Below are 27,616 nucleotides of genomic sequence, written 5' to 3' on the forward strand. Positions count from 1 at the left end.
GCTGGGAGGGGCACAGGAGAGGGGGCGGGGCCGGCAGGCGGGCTGGGTGTGGGGTGCACCAGGCGGGCTAGTGCAGCGCTCCTGGGAGGGGAAGGGCCCAGCCAGGATCCGAAATGCCGCAGCACCAGCTGCGCTGAGCCGGGGGCCGGGAGCCGGGCGGGGCCTGAGCGCTGCTCTCTGCGCCCCAGCGGGTCCTCGCGCACCCGCATTGACTCCCCAGCGCTCAGCCGGCTCCGCCCCACGCCTCGTGCGCTGCGCCGGCATGGAGGGGCGGGGCCGGCGGGCGGGGAGCTGAGGGAGGCGGGGCATGGGAGGATAGAACTGGGGGGCGGGGTTCGGAGGCGGGGCCGGCAGGCGGGCTGGGCGGGGCACAGGAGGGGGGGAGCTGAGGGGGCGGGGCCGGCAGGCAGGTTGGGTGGAGAAAGGAGGGGCGGGGCGCGCGGAGGCGCGGGCCGTACTACGAAGGGGCGGGGCTTGAGGATGACGCGCTCGCGCTGCCGGGGCAGGGCGCGCATGCGCGCTGGGGGGTGGGAGCCGGAACCGGCTGGGCCTGCGGGTGTCCGGGACCGCGGAGCGGGCGGGTGAGCGCGCGCTGCGGCCGGAGCCGCCTGTCTGCGGGCCTCTGTGGGGCGGGGGGGCGGTGTGTGGGGTGGAAGGGGCGGGGCGGTGTGTGGGGGTCCCGTGTGGGGCGGGGGCGGTGTGGGGGGGGGGGTCCCGTGTGGGGCGGGGGCGGTGTGTGTGGGGGGGGTGTGTGTGTGGGGGGGGGTCACGTGTAGGGGGGGGTCCCGTGTGGGGCGGGGGCGGTGTGTGTGGGGGGGGGTCCCGTGTGGGGCGGGGGCGGTGTGTGTGGGGGGGGTGTGGGGCGGGGGCGGTGTGGGGGGCGGGGGCGGTGTGTGTGGGGGGGGTGCTGTGTGGGGCGGGGGCGGTGTGTGTGGGGGGGGTGCCGTGTGGGGCGGGGGCGGTGTGTGTGGGGGGGGGGCGGGGGCGGTGTGTGTGGGGGGGGTGCCGTGGGGGCGGGGGCGCCGTGTGTGGGGCGGGGGCGCCGTGTGTGGGGGGGGGGCCGTGTGTGGGGCGGGGGCGGTGTGTGGGGGGGGGCGCCGTGTGGGGCGGGGGCGGTGTGTGTGGGGGGGGGCGCCGTGTGGGGCGGGGGCGGTGTGCGGCGGGGGGGGGTGGGGGGGGCGCCGTGTGGGGCGGGGGCGGTGTGCGGGGGGGGCTTTGTGGGGGGCCCTTGCAGGGTCGGTGGGGGTTGCCAGGGCCCAGCGGGGACTGTGTCTAGGCTCCCCTCCGGCGGGCGGGTCCTGGGCTGTGTGTGGCAGTGCCGTACCCGAGAGGCCTGGGGTCAGCATGGGCTGGGTGTGTCCCTTCCTGATGGGTGCAGCTGTACCTGGATGTTCTGGCCCCCCTGGGCTTAGCACGGACTCGGATTTGGGGTGCTTCCTGACACTTGTACCTTTGAAAATCCATCGTGACAGCGGGCGCATGGTTTCGTTGTTTGCATGAGTTCAGCAGCCCACTATTTAAATTCATGGTGAGCTTCCCTTCTGGACAGGGATTGTAACCTGGACATAAAGGCCATTGTCCTGTAACTGGGCCCTGGATGGACCTGTAGATCTGTGAGGAGCCCTACTGAAAGCTGCAGGAGGCTTAGAGCATGCACGAATTTGCTAACAAAGAGCTCAGTGCTAAATTGAGGCCATATTTAGTACAGTTGGAGGTTTAATCACTGTAACTTAATGGTTAACAATACAGACTGTGACAGCCATTTCCATATTTCCTGGGACACAGAGAGCCTGCCTTTGCTATCCATTTGAAAAGCTTGAGTAACAATGGCACACTTGACAACCACCATTCTTACCTGATTATAATGCCTAATTAGGCAGCGCGGGAGTGTTTTCAGATCAGTGAGCAAATGTAAATTATCTGGTAGGGAAGAGGCATATAGTGTCATAAATAAAAACCAGAAACAGGTGTTCTGATGGAAAAATATTACATTTTTAGTAATTTATTGGGTTTTGTCTGAGAAAACAACTTGAGGGCCAAGTGACATTAGTTCAGTCAATGGCTGAGCCAACACTGCGTACTCTAAGCTAGCAGAAGGCTGGCTGGACAGTAGACCTAGTAGAACTTTGGGTTTCCAACACTGTATCCCAAAAATGTGGGGCAGATGTTCTGAAGGGGTGGCTGGGCCAAAATTGACTGGCATTGAATCTCCATGTGCCAGGTGGAAATACGGAATACAAAGGTGGCCTGTGCTGGCTGAACCTCGCTAGCTTGGCACGCTCTGGGCCAGCACCGTCCGTGGCCTGGCAGGATTTTAGTGAGCCTGATGTCTACTTATCACAGGGGAGGCCAAGTTTCTCATGGTCCCATACAGTTTGTTTCCAGCCACCAGCCCTGGCTCTCAGTGTCCTGTGCTATTGTTTAGCTCTCTGATTTACCCCAAGTGTCTAAGAGCCCATTAAGCAGTGGTTTGGCATCAGTCAGGTCTGAGGGGGTCAGACTGGAGAGGTTCAGCTTGTACTAATTTACTAAAAATCAAGCAGCTTTTTCTTTAAACGAGGAACATCCCTTATAATAGAGGGCTGCTGACAACCATAGCCAGAGCTGTAAAGACAGAACATAATGTAAATCATGTTGCAGAATGACGTTTGTCATTCACAGAAGTGTTCTTTGATATCCTCGAGGCTTGCCGCCTCGTGTTCTGGAAAGAGTTGGTGCCTTATTTCTCTCTCCCTAAGCCTTTGTGTGCAGTTAAACGTTTCTGTATCTAAGAAGGGACTTCTATCGCTTCGTGCCTTACATTATAGGTGGATCTGTATTGACTCCCAGAGTACAAGTGTACCCCAAAGGAGCTGGCGGTTTCCTGCTAAAATGTTGTGAGCCAAGCGTGCTACACTGTAGGACTGCGTCTAGACTGGCAAGTTTTTCTGCAAAAGCATCTGCTTTTGCGCAGAAACTTGCCAGCTGTCTGCACTGGCTGCTTGATTTTGCGCAAAAGCACTGACGTTCTACTGTCCAAAATCAGTGCTTCTTGCGCAAATGCTTTGACGTTCCCGTTCGGTCAAAAGCCCTTTTCCGGAAATGTTTTTGCGCAAGAGGGCCAGTGTAGACAGCTAAAAACTGTTTTGCGCAAAAAAAGCCCTGATGGCGAAAATGGCGATCGGGGCTTTCTTGTGCAAAACTGCATCTAGATTGGCACGGATGCTTTTCTGCAAAAAGTGCTTTTGCGGAAAAGCGTCCGTGCTAATCTAGACGCTCTTTTCCGCAAATGCTTTTAATGGAAAAACTTTTCCGATAAAAGCATTTGCGGAAAATCATGCCAGTCTAGACATAGCCTTGGTGTTGCTTTGGCTGTGCCAGCGATGGGGTGTGTGTAGGCCAGGGGTGGGCAGAACCCTCTCAGTGGGATGGATCTGGCCCACCCAGGGCTTTGTTCCGGCCTGAGAGGTAGTTTCAGGCTCCACCCCCTAGCTCGTTGCCTGGAGCAGGGGAGGGCGCAAGCCCTTCAAACCGCTTCTATTTAAAGGGCTCAAGTCTTCCCAGCAGCTGCAGGGAAGGCACCAGCCCCTTAAATAGAAACAGCTGGATGGGCTGGGTCTCTGGCTCCCTAGCAATGCACTGGGGGGGAGGGATGGAGCTGCCAGCTCTCAGCTGTTTTTATTTAAAGGGGCTCTTGTGTTCCCCTTTAAATACATCAATAAATAAGCCCTGGGAAAGGCAGCAGCCCTTTAAACAGACACAGCTGAGAGGGCTCACAGCTCCCGGTGCCTCCAGCGCATTTCTGGACCGCGATCCCAAAGGGATCCTGCGTCTCCGGCAACACACTAGAGGTGGGGAGCTGGGAGCCCCTTCAGCTGTGTCTGTTTATAGGGCGCTTGTGTCCCCGGCTGCTAGGCAGTGGGTTTGCTGGCAGGCACAGGGAAGGCGCCAGCCCTTTAAATAAAAGCTCTTAAAAGGGCTCGCAGCTCCCCCAGCCTCTAATGAGTTGCTAGGAAGCCAGAGAGAGGATCCCTTTCAGCTGCATCTATTGAAAGTGCTCGCCTGCTGGGGGCTGCATTGCCTGGCAGTCACCCAGCAGGCACAAGCCCTTGAAACAGAAGCAGTTGAAAAGAGCTCACAACTCTGCCCCACTGTCCGGTTGCCTGGCGCTGCCCAGGAGGCGTGAGCCCTTTCAGCTGCTTCTATTCAAAGGGCTTGTGCCTGCCGGGCAACTGCCAGGCAATAGGTTAGAGGCGGGGAGCGTGGCTCTGTTCTCCTCTCCTGTCACATAGGTGGTGGACAGTGCTCCAGGTGACCTCCAAATGGAGCTTATTGACTTGCAGAGTGATGCCTTGCTTGGGGACAATTCAAATCAACCCCACTTCTGCAGTTTTATGCATCTCTCAATAAACGAAGCTTTCCAAAGGCCAAGGCTTGTGCCCCAAAGATGCTTGTATTGTTCAGATCAACTTACATCTGCGAACAGACATTTTCTGTGATGAAATTCAACACTTCTAGGAACAGATCTGCCACTGATGACCACCTTGCAGTAGTGCTCCGCATTGCAACATCAGAAATGACACCTGACTTCACGTCCCTTGTGAATGCCAAACACAGACTTTCTTCTTCACACTGAGTTGCATTTTTTTACACTTAAATGTAATGCACATAAGTTGCATTAAACTCAGGTGGGCAATAAATCTGCCAGTGCTTATTAACGTGTCTCTCTGTTGGCTCCTGTTGGCTGTGGATCACCATTCCTAGCCCCTGTGAACTGTAGGAGGTGGTGTCCCAATTCACGCAGCGCCCATTGGTTGGAGATGGTGCTGCATGGTGATCGGGAGGTTCAGGCAGCTGTACCAGTGGAAGTGCATGTAAATAAGCAGTGGTGGCTGCCGGGGCTAACCCTGCTGAACCGTGTCCGCTCCGTGGGTCATGCTGCCCACCACGGACGGAACTCAAAGCTTAGTGTTATTACAAATGTTCCCAAAATGTTAGTAGTAGTATGACACATTTTACAAGTGTTGCCTTCTACGATAGCCTTTGGATAATGTTGTATGCAGTTAATTATTATTAACATTTAATTACTTCGTTGTGTAAAAAACATATTTGGCCTCTTTTTACAGCACATGGACCGCCCCTTCCCTTCTGGGTTGGCCCGTGGGCACTTCTGAAATTGGAGAAATGGCTCCTCTTCAAAAATTATTGCCCACCCCTGGTGTAGGCACAACAGCTGGGGAGACAAGGAGGTTGCTGCTATTTTTTTAGAAACAAAACACCCTGTTTTAAAGGAGTCTTAGGGGGATCCTGACTGTAGCAATGACAGGCAGATTATGCACTTGTCTTAGTGACACTTGTTTTCAAATATCTAGATGAAAACGTATCTTACGTTATCTGAGACCAAGTCTAGGGGTGAAATTGTGACTCCAACGAAGTCAACAGCAAAACTCATTGACGTCAGCAGGGCCAGTATTTCATCCAAGGACGTGAAGGGTGGGGATTGCACAGTACAGGCGTGTCTGCATCCCAAACTGCTGGCCGGTCACTATTTTCTCTTAACAGGTTTTTAGACCATGTTCTTCCTTGCGGTGTGTGAGCACATCCTGTGTCGTATTTGACATGATTTAAACTAGGGATGTTAAATTTAGATTAATTGGCTAATCGAATAGTCGATGCAATTTGCATCGACTGTTCAATTAGTCCAGTGGTCCCCAACCTTTGTGTGGCCAATAGCACATTCATGTTTTCAGGAGAGTGTGGCGGGCACCAACAAAAAAAGGCGTCAATGTGAAATTGAAGGTTATTTTCATGTTAAATGTGAATTGGGTAAATTTGATAGAAACTTAATTTAGTTGGATAATTTTTATTTTAATTATATTGCAATTCATTTTTAAACAAAATTCTGCATTAATAAAAAGGAGGGATGTCCAAATGTTGAGCAAAAAAAGCACCCCCCCAAAAAAAAACATGCCCCTTTAAATTTCACACAAATTTCCACATGGCAGGGGAAGAACGTCCCAAGTGGTTTCCAGCTGAGAAACTGAAAATACCAGACATTTTACTGGGGGGGTGTCAGGCCAGGGGTTTGGATTGCCCCTCAGGGCAGGGGTTTGGGGTGCAGGGTCTGGGAGGAGAGTTCTGTGGGTGAAGCTATCGGAGTGGGAGTAGCTGGGGGGCCGGACACTTACCAGCGAGACGCGCTGCTCTCCTGTTTCTCCCACAGGAGCTGCCTGGCCCTGTGCTGGGGGATTGGTGGGTTCCCACAGCTGCCCCTGTCCAGGTCCGGCCAATGGGCTTGTGCGGGGGGGCAGAAGCGGCCATGAGGGACCCTCCCCTGCCGGCTCGCAGCTCCTGCGCCACAAAGGGCCCCGCCGCGGCTGTTTTGCGTGGGGGAGGAAGGGGGGCTGTTGCTGCCTCGCAGCCGGACCCGACCAGCGTGGGGTTTGCGCCGGCTACTGAAGCGCCTGCGCGGGCTGCCTGCTGCGGTGGGGGCGGGGCTCAAGCCTCTAAAGCCCCGTGTCGGGCTCCCTCACGGGCCCCAGGCTGCCGACCCCGCTCTAAGCCGGGGCGAATGTGAGTAGTTTTAAAACGCCGGCGCGGGCGCACATACATTCTCCCGCGGGTGCCGTGTTGGGGACCACGGAACTAGTCGATAAGGGCAAATCTGCCTTTGAAGTGTAGCAACAGCCCTGAGGTCATTGCTACGTTTCAACGGTGAAAGCTCTGTGGGGAGCACTGGGGCAGCGGGGGACTCAAGCAGCCCCCCACTGGCTCCATGCTCCCTGTGCCCTTTCAAAGTGGCAGCGCCCAGTCCCCTCCCCCTCTGCCTCTTTGTGATCGAAGCAGCAGAGGGGGGAGTGACTAGTGTGTCGACTATCCAGTAAGCTTTTGGAGAGACGAGTAGTCATTGTAGACTGCGTGGGTAACATTGTCAGCTCCATCCCTTTGTCTTTGTGCAGCCTTTCTGAAGAAATACTGAGCTAAAGCGTTCATCGGTGGGGGGGGGTGACCTCATTTTCTTATTTGGAGTCTCTTTTTAGGTAATTCTTCTAAGAACTGTGTGTGTGTTGCCATAATGTATAAAAGATTAAAATGTGTCTTTTTTTCTTAGATTGTAGAAGAGACATGGACTCCATAGACATGAAGGGAAAGAAACAGTGACATTTGATAAATGGAAGCCATGAAGATATCAAAGCCATTCTATGGCTTGGGGATTTTTGCATGTGTAGCTATTTATGTAGTTTATATAAAATGGCATTTGGACTCCAAACCAGTCTCCAGTGTAACAGATGGTACTACTGACAGTAGGAGAGAAAAACTAGACCATGAGAAATTGACAACTGATCACACAGAGTTTTATGGAATTATGTTTGATGCTGGAAGCACTGGAACTAGAATACATATTTTTAAATTTACACAGAAATCAAAAGGTATGACAAGCTATTTAACCGTTTTATTGTTTTCCCTCCAGATACTCTTAAGAAATGAGTTAAATCTTAGTTTCTTAGACCCATTGTATTTTAAAACTGATTTGTTCATCTCAGCCTTGGCTTGGTGATAATCATAATTAGACTGATTAGCTGTGCTTGCAGACCTCGTATCATTGTAATAGCTGAGTTCTTCATAAACAGTTCCTCTAGCTTCAGAATGCTGCTCTGGGGGGGGGGGAGAGATAAGTAACTTGACCAAGGTTATACGGGGAATCTGTGCAGGGCAGAGCTCCTATGTCCCAGTCCTGTGACTTAGCCACTATTCATTGCTGTATCTGGACCTCCTGGAAACCAGTTCGGCACAGTACATAAACACAGGCTAAAATCATACTGCTGTCAATAGGACTTAAACGTATGGTTAAAATTAAACACGTGATGCATGGTATTGGATCTGGGCCTAACACATTTTTGAGAAGCAGGACACCAGTTGCCACGTACTAGTCCTACCTTGTAGTAACAAGCATCAGTGATTAGAGTAGGTGCAGACAGAGTAGGCTTCAGATTACTTCCATTATCCTTAATTGTGCAAAATTAGCATATAAAGTTTTACTTGCAAAATGATCTTTTCTCTGTATATCAAGCGCCATACCTTTCGTACTCTTAACAACTTATTGCTTTTGGACAGAGACTCCCAAGCTAACCCACGAAACATTTAAAGCGCTGAAGCCAGGACTCTCTGCTTATGCTGATGATGTTGATAAGGTAACAAAGCTTTTTTCTAATTACAAAAAGAGGCGTCTGCTAGAGAAACTCGCTCTTTATCTGCTTTGCAAATGAGGCAGTGCTGAAGGTTGCTGTGCTGCAGTAGACTACACTTTGTAGTCTTTCTAATTCACGTGGATGGGAATGTGGGGTTTCCAAGCATTGACCAGCTTCCTGGTATGTCAAGCCCATGTGCTAAAAGTATCATTTTTGCTAACTGACTGGTTTTCATGACTGCCTTGAGAGATGTTTGTCTTCCTGGAAAAGGATGGAAACTGGTCATGTGCCATGTTTCATCCCTGTCGTGATTGGATGCAATTGGGAAATGTATTGATGAGCTAAACACAGTCAGTTAAGCCTCAGTTCAGGACTTCATATAAACACGTGCTTAAGCGCTCTCCTGAAAAGGGATTCTTGCTTGAATGTTATGTGGCCTTCTCCCTCCCGTCTCTGCACAATCTTCTATTCCGAGCCCAAAGCTAAACGGGACCGTTATGATCCTCGTATAACATGCACCAGAGAACTGCTACATCCATTCTGGCCATTTTCAAATCAGGTGATGGAGAATCCACTACGACTCTTTATAAGCTGTTCCACTGATTGATTATCCTGTGGAAGAAAAGGTACACCTTATTCTGCTCTTAATTTGTCTAGCTTACAGACTGTGGACAAGTCACCCATTAAACTTCAATTTGTTAAGCAAAATAGATTGAGCTCCTCGAATCCATTGCTATAAGGCAAGTGCTTTGATCATTCTCGTGGCTCTTGTCTGAGCTTCTCTGATTTATCAGCACTGTGTTTGAATTGTGAACACCAGACCTGGCCACAGTATTCCAGCAGATGGTGCAGTAGTGCCAGATCTATAAGTAGTATAACTAGAGCCCTACGTCGAAACAAAGTTTGTATCCGCTTTTCATCTGAGAGCCGCAATAAAGATCCATAGATATTTGTGGATTTATAGGGTCTAAATATAACCTCTCTGCTTACTTGAGATTTTCATATGCACTGCTTCCAAATGTCTGTATTGCTTTTCCCTGGACTTACAGAGTGCTCAGGGGATACAAGAACTTCTAGAGGTTGCAAAGAATGAAGTTCCTGTGGAATTGTGGACGTTTACTCCTTTGGTCCTTAAAGCAACAGCTGGTTTACGGCTGCTGCCTGGAGAAAAAGCTAAAAAGTTGCTGAATAAGGTAATTCTTTTTCTTTAAACTTAATTTTCCATGACTTCAGAGCAGAATTTGGTCCCCAGTAGAATAGGCATAGTTTGCTTTTATTCTGCTGACAGTGTAAATATTCCATTTTCACACCATACTGTAACGATGCTCATTTGTTTATCACATATAGTACCCTATGTGCAAGTCCTAATGCAAGACCCTCGGTCCATTCCAAAGTGGGCAGACTTTATGATACTTAGTTTGTATAACTAACCTTCAGCTTTTAGATCTGAAAGCTGTTGGTAAACATAGTTCATGTTAAAGATTTTTTTATTTTTAAATAATACTGTGTAGGTCTTTTAAAGCACTGTCAGATGTTCTTGGCAAGTAATATTTTTCCTACTATAGTTGACACTGTTGGAGTCAAGATTATAGGTGTGACCAGAATTATAATGAGATAGTATATTGTTAAAAAACAGCAGATTAATGATAGCTACAGAAAAGTCCACCCACTACTAACCCCAGCTTCAGAGTAACTAGTCTATGTATGAAATATGATTTAAACCAGTATTTTGGGCATCTTACATGTGAGTTGTCACATGCTGAGTTTATTTATAATGGAAGTTTGAGGCATTTTGAGCTATTGTCAGTGGTTCCGTTCTCTGGACATCAGTTCTTCCTGGTTGTAATCAGGGTCCTGTGGCTTTGGAAAGTCACTGACTGCTGAATTAGCCATGTAATAAATATGCTGATGCAGAAGAGTTCTGTTCAAATCAGCTTTCAGTTTTAAAATAGGATTTCTAGCCCTCATGATTGTGGGAATCCCCCCTTGAATGTGCATCAGTCCCCTATTTTCCAGAATTTGCAAGCAGCCTGAAACAGTGGTACTGAGAAAAATGTGAGTTGTCTCATTAAGCTCAATGTGTAGGCTTCAGCATCTAATGACAACTATTCCAGTACTGATCATTTTAGCCAGAATATCCAACCAATGTGTTTGGCAATCAGTGGTGGATGCTGGAGGATGACTAACTAGTTACAAAAGTGGTGAATTCTAATATAAAGCCTCTCCCCTATCCAAAAACATTGTTTACCTCTGTTCCAGACTCTCCCTCACTGGAGGTCAAAATCCCAAATTGCTTCTCATGCCTTCCTGGTACCCAGAGCCCCAGCTGCCCCGTCCTGGTCTGTCAAATACTCTAGGTTCCCTTTGACAGCTGCACCCAAAAGTTAGCAATACAAAAATCCGTAGCGCACTGAAAAGTGACAATTCTAGGGCAGGGATGTACGTGACTAGTCGACTAACCAATGAGCATATGTTTATCAAGTAGTCGAGTTACTACTCAACAAGTTGCTCCTATCAAAGGCAGCAAAGGGGGGAGTGGAAGCTGGCTTAAAAGCTGGTTTCCCCCAGCACTGTCTCTGTGGAGGGGCATAGAAGGAAGAGGTGCAGCAGGGAACCGAGCGTGAGTCGGGAATCAGCTGTTTCCTGGCTTGCGCCTGGTCCGAGATGCTGCCAGGTGGCTCTTACTCCATTTAAAAGGCAGAGCCGCAGCAGAGTTAGCTCCTGGGGGCTAACCCCACTGTGGCTGTACAGTTCCCCCCTTATCAACTCATTGAGTACTCAATGGAAATTCTGATTACTCAATTAGCTGATTAAACACAATTTAACACCCTTATTCTAGGGCAGGGTGGAATTGAACTTACCGTTAATGACTGTATTGTCCATTTCCAAATAGCATTTAGTTCAAACTGCTGCGGAATTTCCAGTCTCTCTCTCGAGAAGCCGCAAAAGCCAGGGGACCTTGGTGCGGAGTCTAGATCAGAGAACAGGGAACTTTGGTTTTAACTTCCAGTGTACTCAAGGCATTACTATGCCCATGAGTAGGGTGTTTCACTGGGCCGTTCTTACCAGTGTTTTTCTCCTGCCTTCCCCTTCACATGCACTGCCCTCTGGGCCCCACAGTGCAATCAGTCTCTGTCTGCCTAACGCAGACTAAACCATATTCCCTCCTAGACCCTCTCAGCTTTTGTTATCTATTGACCAGCACAAGGTGTCCTGGTGGGAAGGAATGCCCCTCTCTCTGCATCGCAGTGCACAGCCATTGATTAGATTGATAACTTCCGAGAGTGCTTATTACAGCTGGATTCCAAGAGCTGGCCAGGCCGTGAGACTCCTCCTGACTCCAGGGCAGAGGCTCAGCACCGCTTAGGATCTGACTGTAGGGCAAGAAAATGTTGCACCACACACCAGTCCCCGTCTAGGAAAAAGCCTCCACTGATTTCTCTCTTCCTGTGCTTTTAGGTAAGAGACCTTTTCCAGGAGTCTCCGTTCTTCGTAAGGGACGACTGTGTCTCTGTAATGAATGGGACAGATGAAGGTAGGCTGAGTTCCTGTGGCTGTGGTTTAACAAAACTGCCCCAATCCTACTGCTGGACCCTCTGCTCCACACGTTGGATCCAAGTTGAGTCTCCACTGAGGCCAGTGGAAATGTGCACCCTGCGGATCTCTGCTAGCAGATCTCATTGCTAGGGTGAGGCCAGAGTTTGCTTCCATTTACGTGGCCCAAAATGGTGTTAACCAAACAGCTCCTGGGGCTTAAGGTTTGGCTCCTAAAAATAAGCAGCTTGATGTAAGTGCTTGAGTACCCACCAGCTGCAGCTGAGTCTGGGAACTCCTGTGTGCTCAGCACATCTGAACATCAAGCCACGTTGGCACCAAAATAGAGACGTGGAAGCCTAATGCCAGGCCCTTGCTCCTCAAGATCTTGCCTTTGAGCTGACCTCCGTGGACCGGGTTGGCTCAGGTGGTTAGTGCCGTCCAGTTCTGAACTGGAAATGTGCAAAGACTTTTTAGACAGTTATTTGTAATAGTCTCTCCTCGTGAAGGAAAGCTGACCAACTTTTTTGGAAGAGAATATGCAAACTGAGACTAACTAGGTTAGAATAGAAATAATGCTAAGGTTGGGTCCAAAATTTGATCTCATTTTTATAATTTTTTAAGGAAAATTGCCAAATTCTAAATACCCAGTAATGTGGTTAGTGCTGCTGAGACAATAAACTTTAAAATAGCTGTCTTTTCTGCAGGACGTCTTATTTAAAAAAGAAATGTCTCGAGCTTCCCAGCAAGAGCGAACACACACGTGCACTGGGTCTATTCCCTGAGGTGTGCTGATACTTTAAAATAATAGCTAACTATATTTTAAGTTGTTAAGACAAGGCCCGTTCATTTCTCTTTTATTAATAGGAATAGAAAATGTTTGTCAAGTGGGAAGAGAATATAATTTCCACAGTTCTCTAAAGTGCTTGGGAAAAGTAAAATTTCTTAATATTTCAAAGTAACTTTAGGAAAATGAAAACAAATTTAAGTGTAACAAAATTGAGTCCATGCAGTTCTGATGCCAGAGAAGGGTTGCCCCATAGCATGAAGGATCATGTATTTGTTGACATTTTCGCTAAAGAACAAAACCTTTAGAACAAAGCCTTTGCTGCTTATCCGCTGATATGTGTGATCTGTGAAGTAAAGTGGTTGCCAGGCACTTCATGCAGAGGAGCTGCCTGCCAGCTGGCTTGAATGTTATATCAGCTCTTTGGGATAGTGAGTATCTTTGTTCTGTGTTTGTACAGCACCTAGCACCATCGGGTCATGGTCTGGGGCTCCTAGGCACTACAGATGATTAGTAATAATGTAAGTGTTGGCTGCAGAAGCACATTCTCCATGTTTAAGGTCCCTAACCCAGGTTTAAGATTCTTGATTTTTGTTGGACATACTGTTTCTAGAGTCTGCAGTGCCTGAGAATCACACCTGCAAATTGGCAGAGCTCCATTGAGATCACTAGAACTGTGACCATTTATCCTGGAGGATCTGGCCCTTTATTTCTAGTCAAAACCAGTCACCTCTGGGTGTTTTCGTGAGAGAAAACTGCATGCTAGGAGAGGCATGTGACTGTGGGTCCCTGTGCCTGCTGCAGTGCGACCCAGTGTGCTAATCACTTAACCTAAAATCTGTCGCTGAACAGTTGGAAAGCACAGCTCTATTAAAAAGTAAATCTCTAGAGACCAAATCTTCAATCAGGAATGTTGTGTATTACGGTGTCGCTGCGTGACCTTACTGTTGGATACAGGGTCTAACGGCGCGTCTTTCGGAAACGTTCTCTTCCCAGGAATTTCAGCCTGGATCACGATCAACTTTTTAACAGGTATGTGTGTGTATTTACCTTCTCAGATATCCTGCATTTGTTCAGCTTTCCTGTCTTCACTGTTACTCCACCCCCCTTTGAGTTTTACATAATGGGTGGAGAGTGGCCAGCGACCACCTCTGGCTGTATGTGAAATCTTGGCCCCGTTGAGCTAGGCTTTTAACAGGCTCCTTTTTCTGTCTCCCTGGAAAGACCAGAGCCTTTGATTAGAACACTTGATTCCCTCCCTGGGTGCCCTGTGCCCCAGGTGAGTCTCGAATTCAGGTACTTGATAGCTTCTTGGTAATCGCCCAGAACAGACAATTGAAGTAAGAATCTGGACTTGATCACAGTTACAGTCCTTGGTATTTATACCACAGGTGCCATTGTTCTCAAGCAGGCCGGGGAGTTCCACCGTGTGCGCGTGTGGATGGGGAGACACGAGACAGCCCCTGTGCAGTGGTGGGAAATAGACTGTTTCCAAATGGCTAGGAATAAGATTGCTTTCAATCCGAACACTCCAGTGCACAGCTGCAGCACAGCAGTTACGCCACTGACCTAGCATGGGCATTTCCCCTGTCGGAAAGGGGGTTAACCCACCTCCCCAAGAGAGAGTGGCTAGGTCAGTGGAAGACTTTCTTTCGACGTAACAGCGTCTGTGCTGGGCTGGGGGTAGAGTAACCTAACTCTGGCAGGTGGAGTGCAAAATTTGTCATAGCCCCGAGTGATGCAGCACGGCCGATCCACTGTTTAAGTGTAGACCAGGCCTAAGTGTCTCTTTGGAGAACGTTGGCTAAGGCCCGGGTTCTACAGGCTCCAAGTCCGAAGGTTTGCTCATGTAGCTAAAAGTGAATTGTGTTTTTAAGTCTTGGCAGGATCAAGGCCCTAATATTAGTTGTTTGAGGTTTTTGTGATTTTTTTTTCTTTTTTTCTTGTCCTAAAGATATTAGGGAAAAACACAATTTATTATTTCCATGCTATGAAAGGCTGTCTCTGTCCAGATGTAAAAACAACAGGTAGTCCTCTGGCGCCTTAGAGCAGTGCTCTCCAACCTTTTTACACCCGAGATCACTTTATAAATGACAGACCAAGCCAAGATCTACTGTCCCACCCCTTCCTTGAAGCCCCGCCCTCTATTCTCCTCCTCTCCTCTTGCTATCCCCAACCCTTATACTGCTGCTTTTTTTTTTTTTTTTTTTAAATTCTGTAGGAAGAGGTTTTTCCAACATTTGGCCTGAAATGGAGGCTGCCCCGCGCTCCAGCTGATCGGCGGCTTCCCCTTTGCGCCTGCCCACGTGGAGCTTGGTGCACCCTGGCTGAGCGCCATGGCCAGCTGGCTGGGAAGCCGCTTCTCTTCGCTCCAGCCCAGCTGACCTGCGCTCAGCCCAGGAAGCTTGCTCCAGCACAGCTGGAGCTAGATGCAGCCTCCCTGGGCTGAGTGCAGGGCAGCCAGGCTGGAGGGAAGAGAAGCGGCTTCCCAGCCAGCTGGCCATGGCGCTCAGCCAGGGTGCACCAAGCTCCACATGGGCAGGTGCAGAGGAGAAGCCGCCGATCAGCTGGAGTGCGGGGCAGCCTCTTTCAGCTGAAAGCCACAGTCAGCTGGCTGGGGTGTTTCAGCCCTCCCGACCTCCCAGCTCCCACCATTCCTTGCAGCTACTCACCTGTGTTGTTGCTCGGTGAGTAGCTGCTCCTCAAATGAGGAAATCTCATGTAAATGTCCTGCACAGGCGCGCAGTTCAGAGGGGGCTCAAGAGCTACTCTTAGAGCCCCTGAGATCTACCGGTAGATCGCGATCTACTGGTTGGTGACCACGGCCTTAGAGACTAACTGAAAGGAAAGTTCATGGTCCTATATGGGTAAATCCACTTCACTGTTCTGTCTTTCTGTTCGTTTTTGTAGCTGGGCAAAACCCCAAGTAATTAATTACTGACATGCTTTCCATTATGCAAACTAGCTCTAGCTGTATGTGCTCTTCATCTCTTATTGTGTGCAGCAGGGGCAAACAATTTAAGCAATGGGCTTCAATTGTAGCAAGGGAGGTTTTAGGTTGTCCATTAAGAAAATCTTCCTGTCGGGGTGGGTAAGCACTGAAATAAATTGCGTAGGGAGATTGTGTAATCTCCACCACTGGCAATATTTAAGAGCAGTTTGGATAAATATCTATCAGGGAGGGTGCTTGGTGCTTCCGTGAGGGCAGGGGGCTGGACTTGATGATCTCTTGGGGTCCCTTCCAGTTCTAGTGTTCTGTGATTCTGTGGCTTTTTTTTTAAAGCCATTTGTTTCTCTTATTGCTTTATGTCTGAACATACAAGAGCTTTCATTATCTCACATGATGCATTTCAGGTAGCTTAAGCACTCCGAGAAAACGAAGTGTAGGAATGCTGGATTTAGGCGGTGGATCAACACAAATGACGTTTCTTCCCATCTCTGAGGTAATCTGAAACCACACACTGCAGGGAAAGATTGGTTTCAATGAACGGGCATTCTGCTTTTCTAGCAAAAGGATTGGGGCATTTTGTGCTATGTGAAGGCTTGCTTCCTATTTGTCTCTTCACAGATCTGGCCACTTCCTCCTCGTCGCTAGAGTACAGCCAAGAATACACAAGGCTCACCAGAGCTGTGTTCTGGTTAGGAAAAGCAGAGACTGTCTTATAGGTTGAATCTCTCTAGTCCAGCACTCTATGGCCTGGCAACATCCATGGCCTGGCATGTTTGTAGTTAGCCAGATGCCCACAAAACATGAACATAAGAATGGCCAGACTGGGTCCGTCTAGCCCACTATCGTGTCTGCAGACAGTGGCCGTTGCCAGATGCCCCAGGGGAGGGAATGCAACAGGCAATCCTCACATGATTCCTCCCCTGTCATCCATTTCCAGACAGAGGCTAGGGGCACCATTCCTACTCATCCTGGCCAATAGCCATTGATGGACATAATCTCCATTAATCTGTCTAGCTCTTTTTTGAACCCTATTAAAGTCCTAGTCTTCACCACCTCCTCTGGCAAGGAGTTCCACAGGTTGACTGTGCGCTGAGTGAAGAAAAACTTCCTTTTGTTTGTTTTAAACCTACTGCCTATGAATTTCGTTTGGTGACCCCTAGTTCTTATATTGTGGGAATAAGTAAATAACTTTTCTTTATTCACTTTTTCTACACCAGTCATGATTTTATAGACCTCTATGATGGACCAGGCCAGGTCTGGGCACAGCTGAAGGCATCTGCTCAGGGTGAATTGCTCAGACTCAGGGCTCCTTACAGCCCCTGACTGGAGACCTTTCCAAACAGGTCACCAACCGGTCATATTGAGCAAAACCCCTCAGACATTCCAGCTCTCCCTGTGCCACAATCAGCCCCGGGCCTGCACACAGGTGAGGGGTTTCAGAACCCAATCTCTCCTACCCCAAATGGGTCTTTCTGGTCCCAAGAACCAGCCACAGCACCCAATCAATTTACACTCTGGATCTTACCCACAAGATCATGCTGGGCCAGTCCTTTAGAATCTAAAATCTAAAGGTTTATTAATAAAAGAAAGAAAAGCAAGAGAGTAAGGTTGTTAAGAAGAATACATTACATGCATTGACTCACAAAGTTCTCGACGCAGGCTCTCAGCAGAGATGTTACAAACTGCTATCTTAAAAGTCTCTGGTGCACATCCTATGTGGTGGGCCAGCGAGTCTTCCCGGCTCTGTCCCTCCCAAGGCTGCATCTGGAATCAGTAGCAGAATTGAAGGCCAGATGGAGTCCGCCTCGTGGCATTTTATACCCATTCCTGGTATCTTCCAAGCTGGAGCAAGTCACATGGTGCAGTGACCTATCCCTGTGTCCCGAGTCAGCGGTCATGATACTGGCTTGTTTGCAGGTCCCAGACACATTCCTCGGGTGTTTGCTGGCCTCTGAGAGCCTTGTCCCTGGAGCCTTGCTAATTAGCATAGTCACTGACTGACCATTCCTGGCCCATTGCTCTGTCTCAGACAGAGAAACTTCCAGCCTCAATACAGAATCCATATTTATAATTCCACATACAGATATCACATGAGTACATGAGTAGCATATATAGAATCAGTAGAACATAAGTTTTCATTCGACACCTCACATGGCCCCCTTTGTATGGACTGTGGGGCAAACACCCCCCCTTGGGTGCAGCAGTGATCTGGCTGCTCCCCTTAAAATCCAGTAATGTGACAACCTCTAACCTATTCCCCCCTTACTCTCCTCTTTTCTAAGCTGAAAAGTCCAAGTCTCTTTAATCTCTCCTCAGATGGGATCTTTTCTAAACCCCTCATCATTTTTGTTGCCCTTTTCTGAACCTTTTCCAATGCCAATAGATCTTTTTTGAGATGAGGCAACCACATCTGTACACAGTATTCAAGATGTGGGCATATCATGGTTTTATATAGAGGCAATACGATATTCTCTGCCTTATTCTCTCTCCCTTTTTTAACGACTCCCAACATTCTATTTGCTTTTTTGACGGCCGCTGAACACTGAGTGGATGTTTTCAGAGAACTATCCACAGTGACTCCAAGATCTCTCTCTTGAGTAATTGTTGCTAAATTAGTCTCCCTCATATTGTATGTATGTAACATGGGAGTGGCCGAGTTTCCTAAGGTCCCATAAAGTCTGTTTACAGCCCCCAGTCCTGGCTCTCAGTGTTCTGTGCTTTGTTAGCTCTCAGAGCCCAGGAAGCAGCGGGAGTGTTGGTGATGCTGCTAGACAATATTGACCTCCTGTGGTCCAGCAAATTCTCTGGTTTGGCGCTGGTCTGGTCCTAAGAGTGCTGGACTAGAGAGGTTCAGCTTTTGTTTTCCATTTGTGTCCATAAAAATGTACTCTGCATCTCGGCAGGATAGAGCTTTCCTCCAGAGGAGTTCAGAACTGGAAGAAGGGAGCAGAGAGGTGTATTAGTGGAAAGACGTGCTCTGTTTAAAGTCCTCCTTGCATTGTTTGTGTCAGTAATAATATTTGAACTGCTGTGACTCTGTAACGTTGGGTCACTATTTACCTCCTATTCTTATGTTCTGGTCACCTCTAATGGATGCAGAGCCAGTCTGAGACTAGTCTGTAAATAACGGATTTCCGCATGTTGCGAACGGGGCTGTGCATGAGATAACCCGTTAGTGCGCTCACCTACTGTATTCTTTCTCTCTGCTGTTTCTGGAAAGTTCCAAAAAAACTCACAATGATTTCTTTCTTTGTTTCTCCTTATAGACAACGCTCCAGAAATCACCCGCTGGCCATATCACGTCCTTTCAGATGTTTAACACCACGTATAAGCTCTATTCATACAGGTTAGTGGTGGGGAAAAGAGCAGGCGGTAAAGGTGAAAGCCCGTTATTGGATGAATGAGACTTAAGCACATGCTTGACTTGAAGCATTTAAGTTCTCTGCGGAATTGGGGAATCTCCCGAGTCACAGTGTTTACCTCAAATAAAAAAACTGGCGAGACTGACTGGCCAGATTGCTGCTCCTGATGGCCGCACAAGCTTATTCTTCCCCTCAGTGGGAGGGGCCACGCTGAGGAGTTGTGCTGCATTACTGCATGCTCTCCTCTGTCTGCAGCCCCCAGAACCCACCTCAATGTGTCCCTTGTCAGGCTGTGCAGTGCTGGCATGTAGGGGTGTGCAGTTGGGTGCCTGAAACCCTTAGGCTTGCAGCTGTGATCTTCAAATAGGCCTGCGCTCACCACCGTGCCCGTTCTGTGGCCGGAGGAGGCGCTGTGGCGATTCCGTGGGTACTGCGAGAGCGCCACAGAACGTCAGGGGTCGGGGTTGGCCCCTTGCTGCTGGACTGCAAGGGGTGGAGGGAGTGTCACGTCTCGGTGGCCCCTCCGACTTGGGCTCGGTGGGATGTGTGTGGAGCGCTGTGACTCGGGCTGGAGGGAGAGCTGAGGCAATGCAGAGCTGTTGGGAGACGGGGGAGGAGGAGCTTTAAGGGAGATGGAGGGTGGCCACACAAAGCCGTCTCCTGGCCAGGCCTGATCTAGCTGCAGTCTGAGCAAGCAGGATTTCACTCCGCCCGCCCGCCCGTTCGCGTCCTCTGCTCAAGAAGGGACTCGGCTAGCGTGCCAGACCGCGGAAGGGGTGCCACTGGACGCGCTCGCTCAAGCCACACGCAAGCCGTCAGCCGCTGAGTCGTGGCGACTTGCAGGAACCTTCCTGCAAACAGACGTGCCGCGCGTGTCCCGAGCGGGCTGCCAGCGCGGTACCAGAGGGATGGATTCTTTCACAGAGGCTCTTCTTCTTCACAGTTACCTGGGCCTTGGGTTAATGTCAGCAAGGCTTGCCATTTTAGGAGGCGTTGAGGGACGAGCCTGTAAGTAACCAGACTCAGAGCTCTTCTATTTCAGTGGCTTGTGGGTCGCGTGATCCTCGGGGCCGGCGATCCCAGACTTCTTTTGCTCTGCCCCTTTTGGAGATCCATGTTTCTTGTGTTACCATTTCCTTCCCCTCTTGCCCCACCTCCAAGCCTTCTGCATGGCACCCCTCTCCCTTTGCTCTCTCTCCCCGCCTGCTGCCGCCTCTCTCCCCACAGCCAGGCCGTGATCTCGGTCACATGCTGGCTCCAGCTGTTTCCTCCCCTCGGTGGCCTGGACACTGCTGCTTGCTGCGGCCTGGGCTCGGCTTGCTCTCCCTTGCCAGCTGCCTCCGCTTCTCCAGCCTGCAGCGGGGCGATGCCATCGGCGGCTCTGGCTCCTCGGAGAATGGCAAGGATGCGGGAATGTTTTGCTTCGCATCCGGTCCTCGTGCACTCCCAGTAACTTTGCTGTGCCCACCCCCCAGGGTGCCGACCCCATGCTCAAGGCCACAGGAGCATCGCCCGTTATTGGGGGGTGTTCACTTGCTACCCACAGCTGCCTGGGCTGTGGATGGGACCATGCTGTGCCTAGGCACATCTGCCATGAGATGGGTGCGGGCAGAGGGGTGCCATCACCAGTCCGTAGAGAGGTCGGGGTGTTGAGACCAGGAGTGGGTTAGAAGCTACTGCTGAGTAGGAGTGTGGTGAGGGTCGGCGGGATCAGCACCTGGCTCCTGAGCATGTCTTAATGCTGCTTCGTCTGTTTCTATTCCAGTAAAGGAAGGCGAGGTGCTAATGAGCCCCTGTTTGTCACCTGGCTTCCAGTGGGAGTGGGAACATGCTGAAATCGTGTACCGAGTCAAAGGGCAGAAGGCAGGTAGAGGAACTTCTGTGACGCTCTAGATTGGCGTGGGACAGTCAGCACGAACAGCATGCACTCGCTGGCTCTCCCTCTGCGAGCTTCTCGCTCGCTACATTACTCGCTAACTTTGCTTTGTCCTCAGGCAGTTCCCGCATAGGAGATTTTCCTCCTGTTGCCCACGCCCCGTCTGCTCCAGCCTGTGATGGGGGAGCCCTAATGTAGACTAGTCAATGGCAATTTGAAAACCACGCTGGCAAACCTGGGCCAGAGCCTGGCTGCATAATGTGATGGCTTCCAGCAAGAGCACTAGCGCGCCCGTCACGGCTGCCACTGGTGGGAGCTGTGCTGTGGGATGGCGCCAGAGAAAAGTCTCGCACACTTGGGGCAAATCAGCAGGCTGCTATTGCAGCCTATCGGGGCTGGTTCACACCAGCTGGCGGTCTGGCTGTGGGAGGGTTTCCAAGCCATTTATGCTCACAGCAAATCAGCCTTTTCTGCAATGGCCAATGAGATTTCACTGCAGAAACTGCTGTTCCCACAAACTTCCTGCCTTGTGGGGGCAGGGGATCTGAAAACCCCAGGTGCTGTCTCGTGTGTCTCCGTGTGATGTTCAGTCATGTAGTCCTAGCCCTTGTTCTTCATCCACAGTGCTCCTCCATCGAAACAGCCTCTCTCTTTGCCTACCCATGGCCCTGTTTTCAATTTGAGCTCAAGAGCGTTTCTCTAATTATTCGCATGCCACTCTGAGCTTTTCTTTCCCTTATTACTAACTAGGGATGTTAACTACAGGTAACTCATGCAATTAACTCAAATCGTGATACAAATTAATTATGATTAATTGCCATTTTAATTGGACTGAGAAATAGGCTAATTGACACATTAAATATTTTGAATGATTCTACACTTTCAAATACACTGATTTCAATTACAACACAGAGTACAAGGTGTACAGTGCTCACTTTTAATTTTTATTATAAATATTTGCACTGTAAAAATGATAAAATAGTTTTCAATTCACTTCATATGAGTACTCTAGTGCACTCTCTTTATCATGAAAGTGCAACATACAAATGTAGATTTTTTGTTACATAACTACAGTCAAAAAGAAAACAGTGTAAAACTGTAAAGCCTACAAGTCCACTCAGTCCTCCTCCTTGTTCAGCCAGTTGCGAAGAGAAACAAGTTTGTTTACATTTTCAGGAGGTAATGCAAGCGGGGACCCATCCAGTGTGCTAGGAAGAGAGGGTGTGGGCGCCCCTGTATTTCCCTGCATGGTGTGCCATTTCACCTCTTCTTCACACTCTGCAGGGAAACCTGGTGAGTCCCTGGCTTATTCCAGTGAACGAGAGTGGGGCGTGGGTGGAGACTTGATCCCAGGCCCCCAGCAGTGTAGTTATTCCAGTGCGTTGGAGAGCTTATGCTGCCAGCCCAGTGCTGTTAACTCTCCTTGGTGCACCAGAGAGACTGTAGCTCTGAGTCAATCTCCTTCTGGGCTGCTGCAGGAGCAGCTCAGGAACATTTGTACCGTAGGCTGCATGGGCCCGCTCTTCGGACTCATCGGGTTCCCATGGAAGCCAGTAAACGTTGCCATTGGCCTCAGCAGGAAGAGGAGCGGGTGCTTTATTCCCACAGAGTCTCTAGTCAATTAGAGAGCTTTGCTGACCCGAGGGGACCTGTGGCCCCCCCAAAGAAATCCCCCTCACGCACTGTTTAATCACCAGCCTGTGATTTGTTGGGTCTCCCTCTGTTTCTTTTAGGGGGGCCTCTGTATGAATCCTGTGCCAGCAAAGTGGCAGAGCTGCTCTCCAAGAAGGTGCACAAAACAGAAGTGAAGGGTTTGGAGTTTTACGCTTTCTCCTATTATTACGACTGTGCAGCAGAAGTTGGCCTAATAGGTACATTTGCTTCTGATTTTCTTTGTAATGCAGGGTAGCTAATGGGGGAGTTTCTGCCACTTAAACATCATCTGGTTTCTCTGCAAAGCTGCCCAGGAATGAGGCCATTGGTGATGTTGGCATACTGTGATACTGTTTTCAGAAGGTTGGGTTGTAGGTGAAAAGGCAGTCGGCCTTGGAGGTCTGACCTGAAACAGTTTTCAGACTTTCTTTTTATGGACTAAATTTCCAAAGTCGACCATGTCCCAGTAAGGCTAAAACCCAACTTTAAGGAAGACAGCCTGAAGTTCAGCTTTGCCGTCCGTATTCAGGCATCTAAATAAAGTGGCAAAACTTCCACTTATTCTGGAAGTGCAGGATCCAGCCGTGGGTGGTCCAATTTCCAGACATGCTTAGCACCCAGCATTTACAATTGACTCCCCAGGCTCACTGTGAAACGTGTCGTATTTTTCCTCCTCCTAGATAAGGAGAAAGGAGGTACCCTAACCGTCAGTGACTTTGAAATTGCGGCTCAGTATGGTGAGTAAGTAAAATAAAGCAAAAAACGCTGGCCAAGATTTTCTAACATGACTAGTGATTTGGGGATGTGTCTATCTTTTGGGAGAGAAACTTGAAGGATCTTCAAGAGGCCTGATTGTCAGAGAGCGTTAGACTCCTACCATCTGAAAATCTGATCCCTGCTCAAGTCTCAGATTTTGTACCTTAAATTACAAGTTCCTTCTGAAGTCTTGGCCACAGTTTTTCTAAGAAGTCTGTACATTTTTATAAAGACTGCAAAATAATCTTGCAATACAGGCAGTCCCCGGGTTACGTCAGTCCGACTTAAGTTGGACCCCTAGATACGAACGGGGGGGGGGACCCGCTAGTGTGGGTGCCACCCCCACTGTCGCCACCTCCGACGGCGCAGGGAGCGCTTCCCCCCAGCAGACCAGGGAGACGCAGAGCGGCTTTTCTCGCTGCGGAGGACGTGGGTGGCAGGACCGCCGAGACGCACCGTGGTCCCACTGCCCGCGTTCTCTGCGGAGAGAAAAGCCGCTCCGCGTCTCCCTGGTCTGCTGGGGGGGGGGGCGCACTAGCTGCGGGGCCCCCCGCCCAGCAGACCAGGCTTTTCTCGCCGACGCCTGGGGTAGAGCAGCTGGGGGGCTGCCGTGTTGGTCCCACAGCGCCGAGGTGCGGCGCTACGGGACCAACCTAGCAGCACCCCAGCTGCTCTGCCCCAGGCGTCCCCAAGTCAGCCGCTGCTGAAACTGACCAGCGGCTGATTACAGGAAACCTAAGGTAGATTGTTGATGTCAATCTTGGGATGTAAAGCATCAGAGGGGTAGCCGTGTTAGTCTGAATCTGCAAAAGCAGCGAGGAGTCCTGTGGCACCTTATAGACTAACCGGAGTGTTGGAGCAGAAGCTTTCGTGGGCAAAAGTGGGTTGAAGTGGGTCTTTGCCCACGAAAGCTTATGCTCCAACACTTCAGTTAGTCTAAGGTGCCACAGGACTCCTCGTTATTTAATCTTGGGTCCGTGGCGCTTTTGAAAGTCAGCTCCATCCTTAGGTTCCTGACAGCGGACTCTTTTTAGGAAGCCGTGGTTGAAAATCTTGGCCTGTTTTCCTCCTGTGTCTGTTCCACCAGTGCATGAGAGGAGAAATCAGCCTGTCTTAGGGTTTGAACAGTTGTTTGTAAACTGGAGAGAGAGAGAACTGACTCTTCGTTCCTCCTAGTGTGCAAGACCATGGAGGTGAAGCCAGGAGACAACCCATTCCTTTGCCTGGACCTCACCTATATCAGTTTGCTTCTGCAAGAACTGGGCTTCCCCAAAAGTCAGGTGTTCCAGGTACCACTTGTCAGCACAGCGTTGCGATATTGCTCGTGGTGTGCGCCCGTGACGGTGGTTTCACTCCTCTCCTCTTTTCTTTCCAGCTTGCCCGAAAAATTGACAATGTCGAAACAAGCTGGGCTTTGGGAGCCACCTTCCACTACCTTGATACCCTTCACAGGCTGCAATACTGAGGGGCCAGGGCCTAAACCCCCCCAAAGGGTTTTGATTGCGTCATTTGATGGGTACCCAGCCTGAGGTGGCTGCAGGCAACTGATTTTGCTCACTCTTTCTAATAATCAGACCCTGGTGAAGGTGATCGTCAGTTGGGCACCCAAGCTGTGAAAGCGTGGAGCAGGCAGCTGAGAACAATCACTTGATCTTGCAGTGTCGCTGGAACTAGATCATCTTGGGGAGCGCTTGGGGATTTGTGAAGGGGCTTTGTTCTCAAAGCAGCACCCGGCTCTGAGAGAGAGTGGACCTTTGTGGAACACGCCGGCATCATTCTTGCCTGTAATCTGCTGAGGTCAGCGTTAGAAATGGCCATTCTAGATGCTCCTCTCCCTCTGAGGTTCCGATTTACAACGTATTTCTTTGCTAACGGTCTGGGGAACTGTTCACTGTCGAACTCTGGCAGTCAATGCATGTAGCCGGGGCACTGCTGGTGGGCACTGCAGCTGGCTTTGGAGCACAGGCTGGGAGGGAAGCGTTTGGCTCCCCCTTCCAGCACAGCTCCGGTGTATTGCGGAGGTGAAGGGCACATTCAAGGATCTGAGCCACAGAGCATTGCAATCTTCATTGGCCCTTAAAGGCCGAGGTACTTTGGGCACTTGCTGCGGGTGGGGTGGAGGGCTCCATTTCGGTCCTTTAGGGGAGTCCCTGGCAGCGAGACTTCATTGGGTCCGTAGGGAGACAGGGACAGGGCTCCTGTAGGGCAGGCAGTCTCTGCAGCTTTCCTGAGATCTGCCAGGCTCGGGAGTCAAATCCAAGTGGAAGAATTTGAGGCCACGCTGCCAGAACCATCCATGTTTCCCTCTCCCTCTGGTTCCCTCCTGCGGGATTTCCTGGGCAGCTGGAATTCATCCCCCTGACAGGAAGTAGTAATTAGTACAACGGGCAGTCCCTAGAATGGTGTGTGCAAAGGGGATCAGCTCGTGTATTTTAATTTGATCATCTTCAGGGGTGGTGGGAAGAATCTGTCCCGTGGCTTTGTGGGAGGCGTTCCTGCCACATCCACATGCACTTAAGATTTGATGCTGCTCAGATTGGGGAAGTTCTTTAAGTAACAGAACTTCACAAGAAGAAGTCCTGAGCCTGGAATATCTGGGGGATTCACAGGCTCGGAGCGGCTTTTACAAAGCAGGTTTGGAACCTAAAGTGAATGTCACTATTAACCAGCGCTTGGTGCGCCTCTGCCTTCCTTTGAGAACGACTCCCTTGTCGCTGCACTGGGCACAGATTGCAGAAGACTGAGCTGGCAGGAGTCAGAGTACAGGTGCTTGGTACATTGAATACAACACCCCTACCAGTGTGCTGTGGACAGGGTGAACAATGTTCCTAACCACAGTGTGGAAGTTACTCAAAAGTAGTGAATTGTATCTTTTTAAGCACTAGCTCTTCTCCCCTTTCCTACTAAGGGCCTTATCCAAAGCCCCATAAAGCCACTAGAAGTCTGTGCGAGGACTTTGGAGTAGGCCCTACATGAATATAGGTCAGGGTTCTCTCATGCCTGAGAAGCACAAGCTTGGTGTAAAAGATGCACGTGGAAATCAAGCAGGTGATTCCAAAGTGTGGCTCTGATGGTCATTGAGTTTTCTCTGCCAGTAGCGTGTGCGTGAATGTCTGATCAGTACTTGAAAACGAGTTTATCAACACTGAAATGTTAATTACAAGTGAGGATGTTTCGTCTCTGGATTAATGCGTGGCGCTGCGGAGCGTTTGCCTCTCTAGGGCAAGTCACTGCACTGAGAGTCGCTTACCTTTACTAAGTGCTAATGGGAAACCACTGCATCCCGGCGTGCTGCAAGAGAAGAGTCTGAACTGCTGACTGCAAACCGAACCTGGGATAAAAACTGCTCTGGAGGTGTCAGAGGCACCAAATCCCTTTGCTTTGACCAGGAGCGTAAGGAGAAGACCAATGGGCTTAACTTAAGAAGGGTTGGGCTTGGTTTCCTTGCCATAAGGCAGCTACTGACTGTCAGTTGCCCTGTGGTTACTGTGTCCTCACTGGTCTTTCTCTGAAGCAGCTGATGGTGGATGCTGGCATAGCGGACACTGAACTAGATAGACCGGGTCTGGCCCAGCCTAGCAATTCTTGTCTCTCGAATATATCGGGACTGGTAGCAGGGTCTTAGGAAGGTTGCCTGATACGTTCGATTGAAGACCCAGCTAATGACTTTGCCAAACATGAACTGCTTGGGCTAAACTGAGAATAAGGCTGGAGAAATGTTTTGTGACTTTAAAAAGAGAAAAGGGCATTGTTTAAAAAGTGGAAGTCAAATCCTAGTGAGGAAAATAGAAAGGAGCATAAACTTTGTCAAATGAAGTGTAAAAATATAATAAGAAAAGCCAAAAAGTAGTATGAAGAGCAGCTAGCCAAAAACTCAGATAGTAATAGCAAAATGTTTAAGTACATCGGAAGCAGGAAGCCGGCTAGACGACAAGTGGGGCCCTTGGACGATCGAGATGCTAAAGGAGCATTCAGATATGATAAAGTCATTGCAGAGAAGCTAAATGATTCTTTGCTTCAGTCTTCCTGGCTGAGGATATTGGGGAGATTCCCAAACCTGAGCCATTCCTTTTAGGTGACAGACCTGAGGAATTGTCCCGGAGTGAGGTGTCATTAGAGGAGGTTTTGGAACAAACTGATAAACTTAACAAGTCACCCTGGACCAGAGGGCATTCACCCAAGAGTTCTGAAAGAACTCATGGTAAATTGCAGAACTATTAACTGTGGTTTGTAACCTAGTCTTTAAATCAGCTTCTATACCTAATGATTGGAAGTTAGCTAACGTGACACCGATATTTTAAAAGGGCTCTAGAGGTGTTCCTGCCAATTACAGACCAGTAAATCTAACATCAGTACCGGGCAAATTAGTTGAAACTATAGTAAAGAATAAAATTGTCAGACAAATAGATGAACATAATTTGTTGAGGAAAAGTCAACATGGCTTCTGTAAAGGGAAAGCCTGCCTTACTAATCTGCTAGAGTTCTTTGAGGAGGTTAACAAATATGTGGACAAGGGGGATCCAGTAGATA

At 49.6% G+C, this 27,616-nt stretch overlaps 1 protein-coding gene across 4 annotated transcripts; it reads left to right on the forward strand.

Moving 5' to 3' along the window:
* The first annotated feature begins 505 nt into the window (after positions 1-505).
* ENTPD6 (ectonucleoside triphosphate diphosphohydrolase 6) lies at positions 506-26,253 on the forward strand. Of its 4 annotated transcripts, none has more exons than XM_075925854.2 (15): positions 506-581; positions 7,091-7,409; positions 8,095-8,171; positions 9,218-9,361; positions 11,628-11,703; positions 13,486-13,521; positions 15,844-15,932; positions 18,706-18,785; positions 19,745-19,809; positions 20,567-20,668; positions 21,854-21,970; positions 22,411-22,548; positions 23,011-23,067; positions 24,263-24,375; positions 24,462-26,253. In XM_075925854.2, exons 2-15 carry the CDS (start codon positions 7,151-7,153, stop codon positions 24,549-24,551), a joined length of 1,443 nt encoding a protein of 480 aa, XP_075781969.1. In that variant the 5' UTR covers positions 506-581; positions 7,091-7,150; the 3' UTR covers positions 24,552-26,253. The 4 variants fall into 4 exon arrangements, with proteins under 4 accessions (XP_075781969.1, XP_075781971.1, XP_025034124.1 ...); XM_025178339.3 differs by lacking the exon at positions 506-581 and adding an exon at positions 1,222-1,528; XM_075925855.2 differs by lacking the exon at positions 506-581 and adding an exon at positions 1,552-6,552.
* The last annotated feature ends 1,363 nt before the right edge of the window (positions 26,254-27,616 follow it).

The sequence above is a fragment of the Pelodiscus sinensis genome, chromosome 3, assembly GCF_052426305.1.
Source record: "Pelodiscus sinensis isolate ZL-2025 chromosome 3, ASM5242630v1, whole genome shotgun sequence".
NCBI classification, from domain to species: Eukaryota; Metazoa; Chordata; order Testudines; family Trionychidae; genus Pelodiscus; species Pelodiscus sinensis.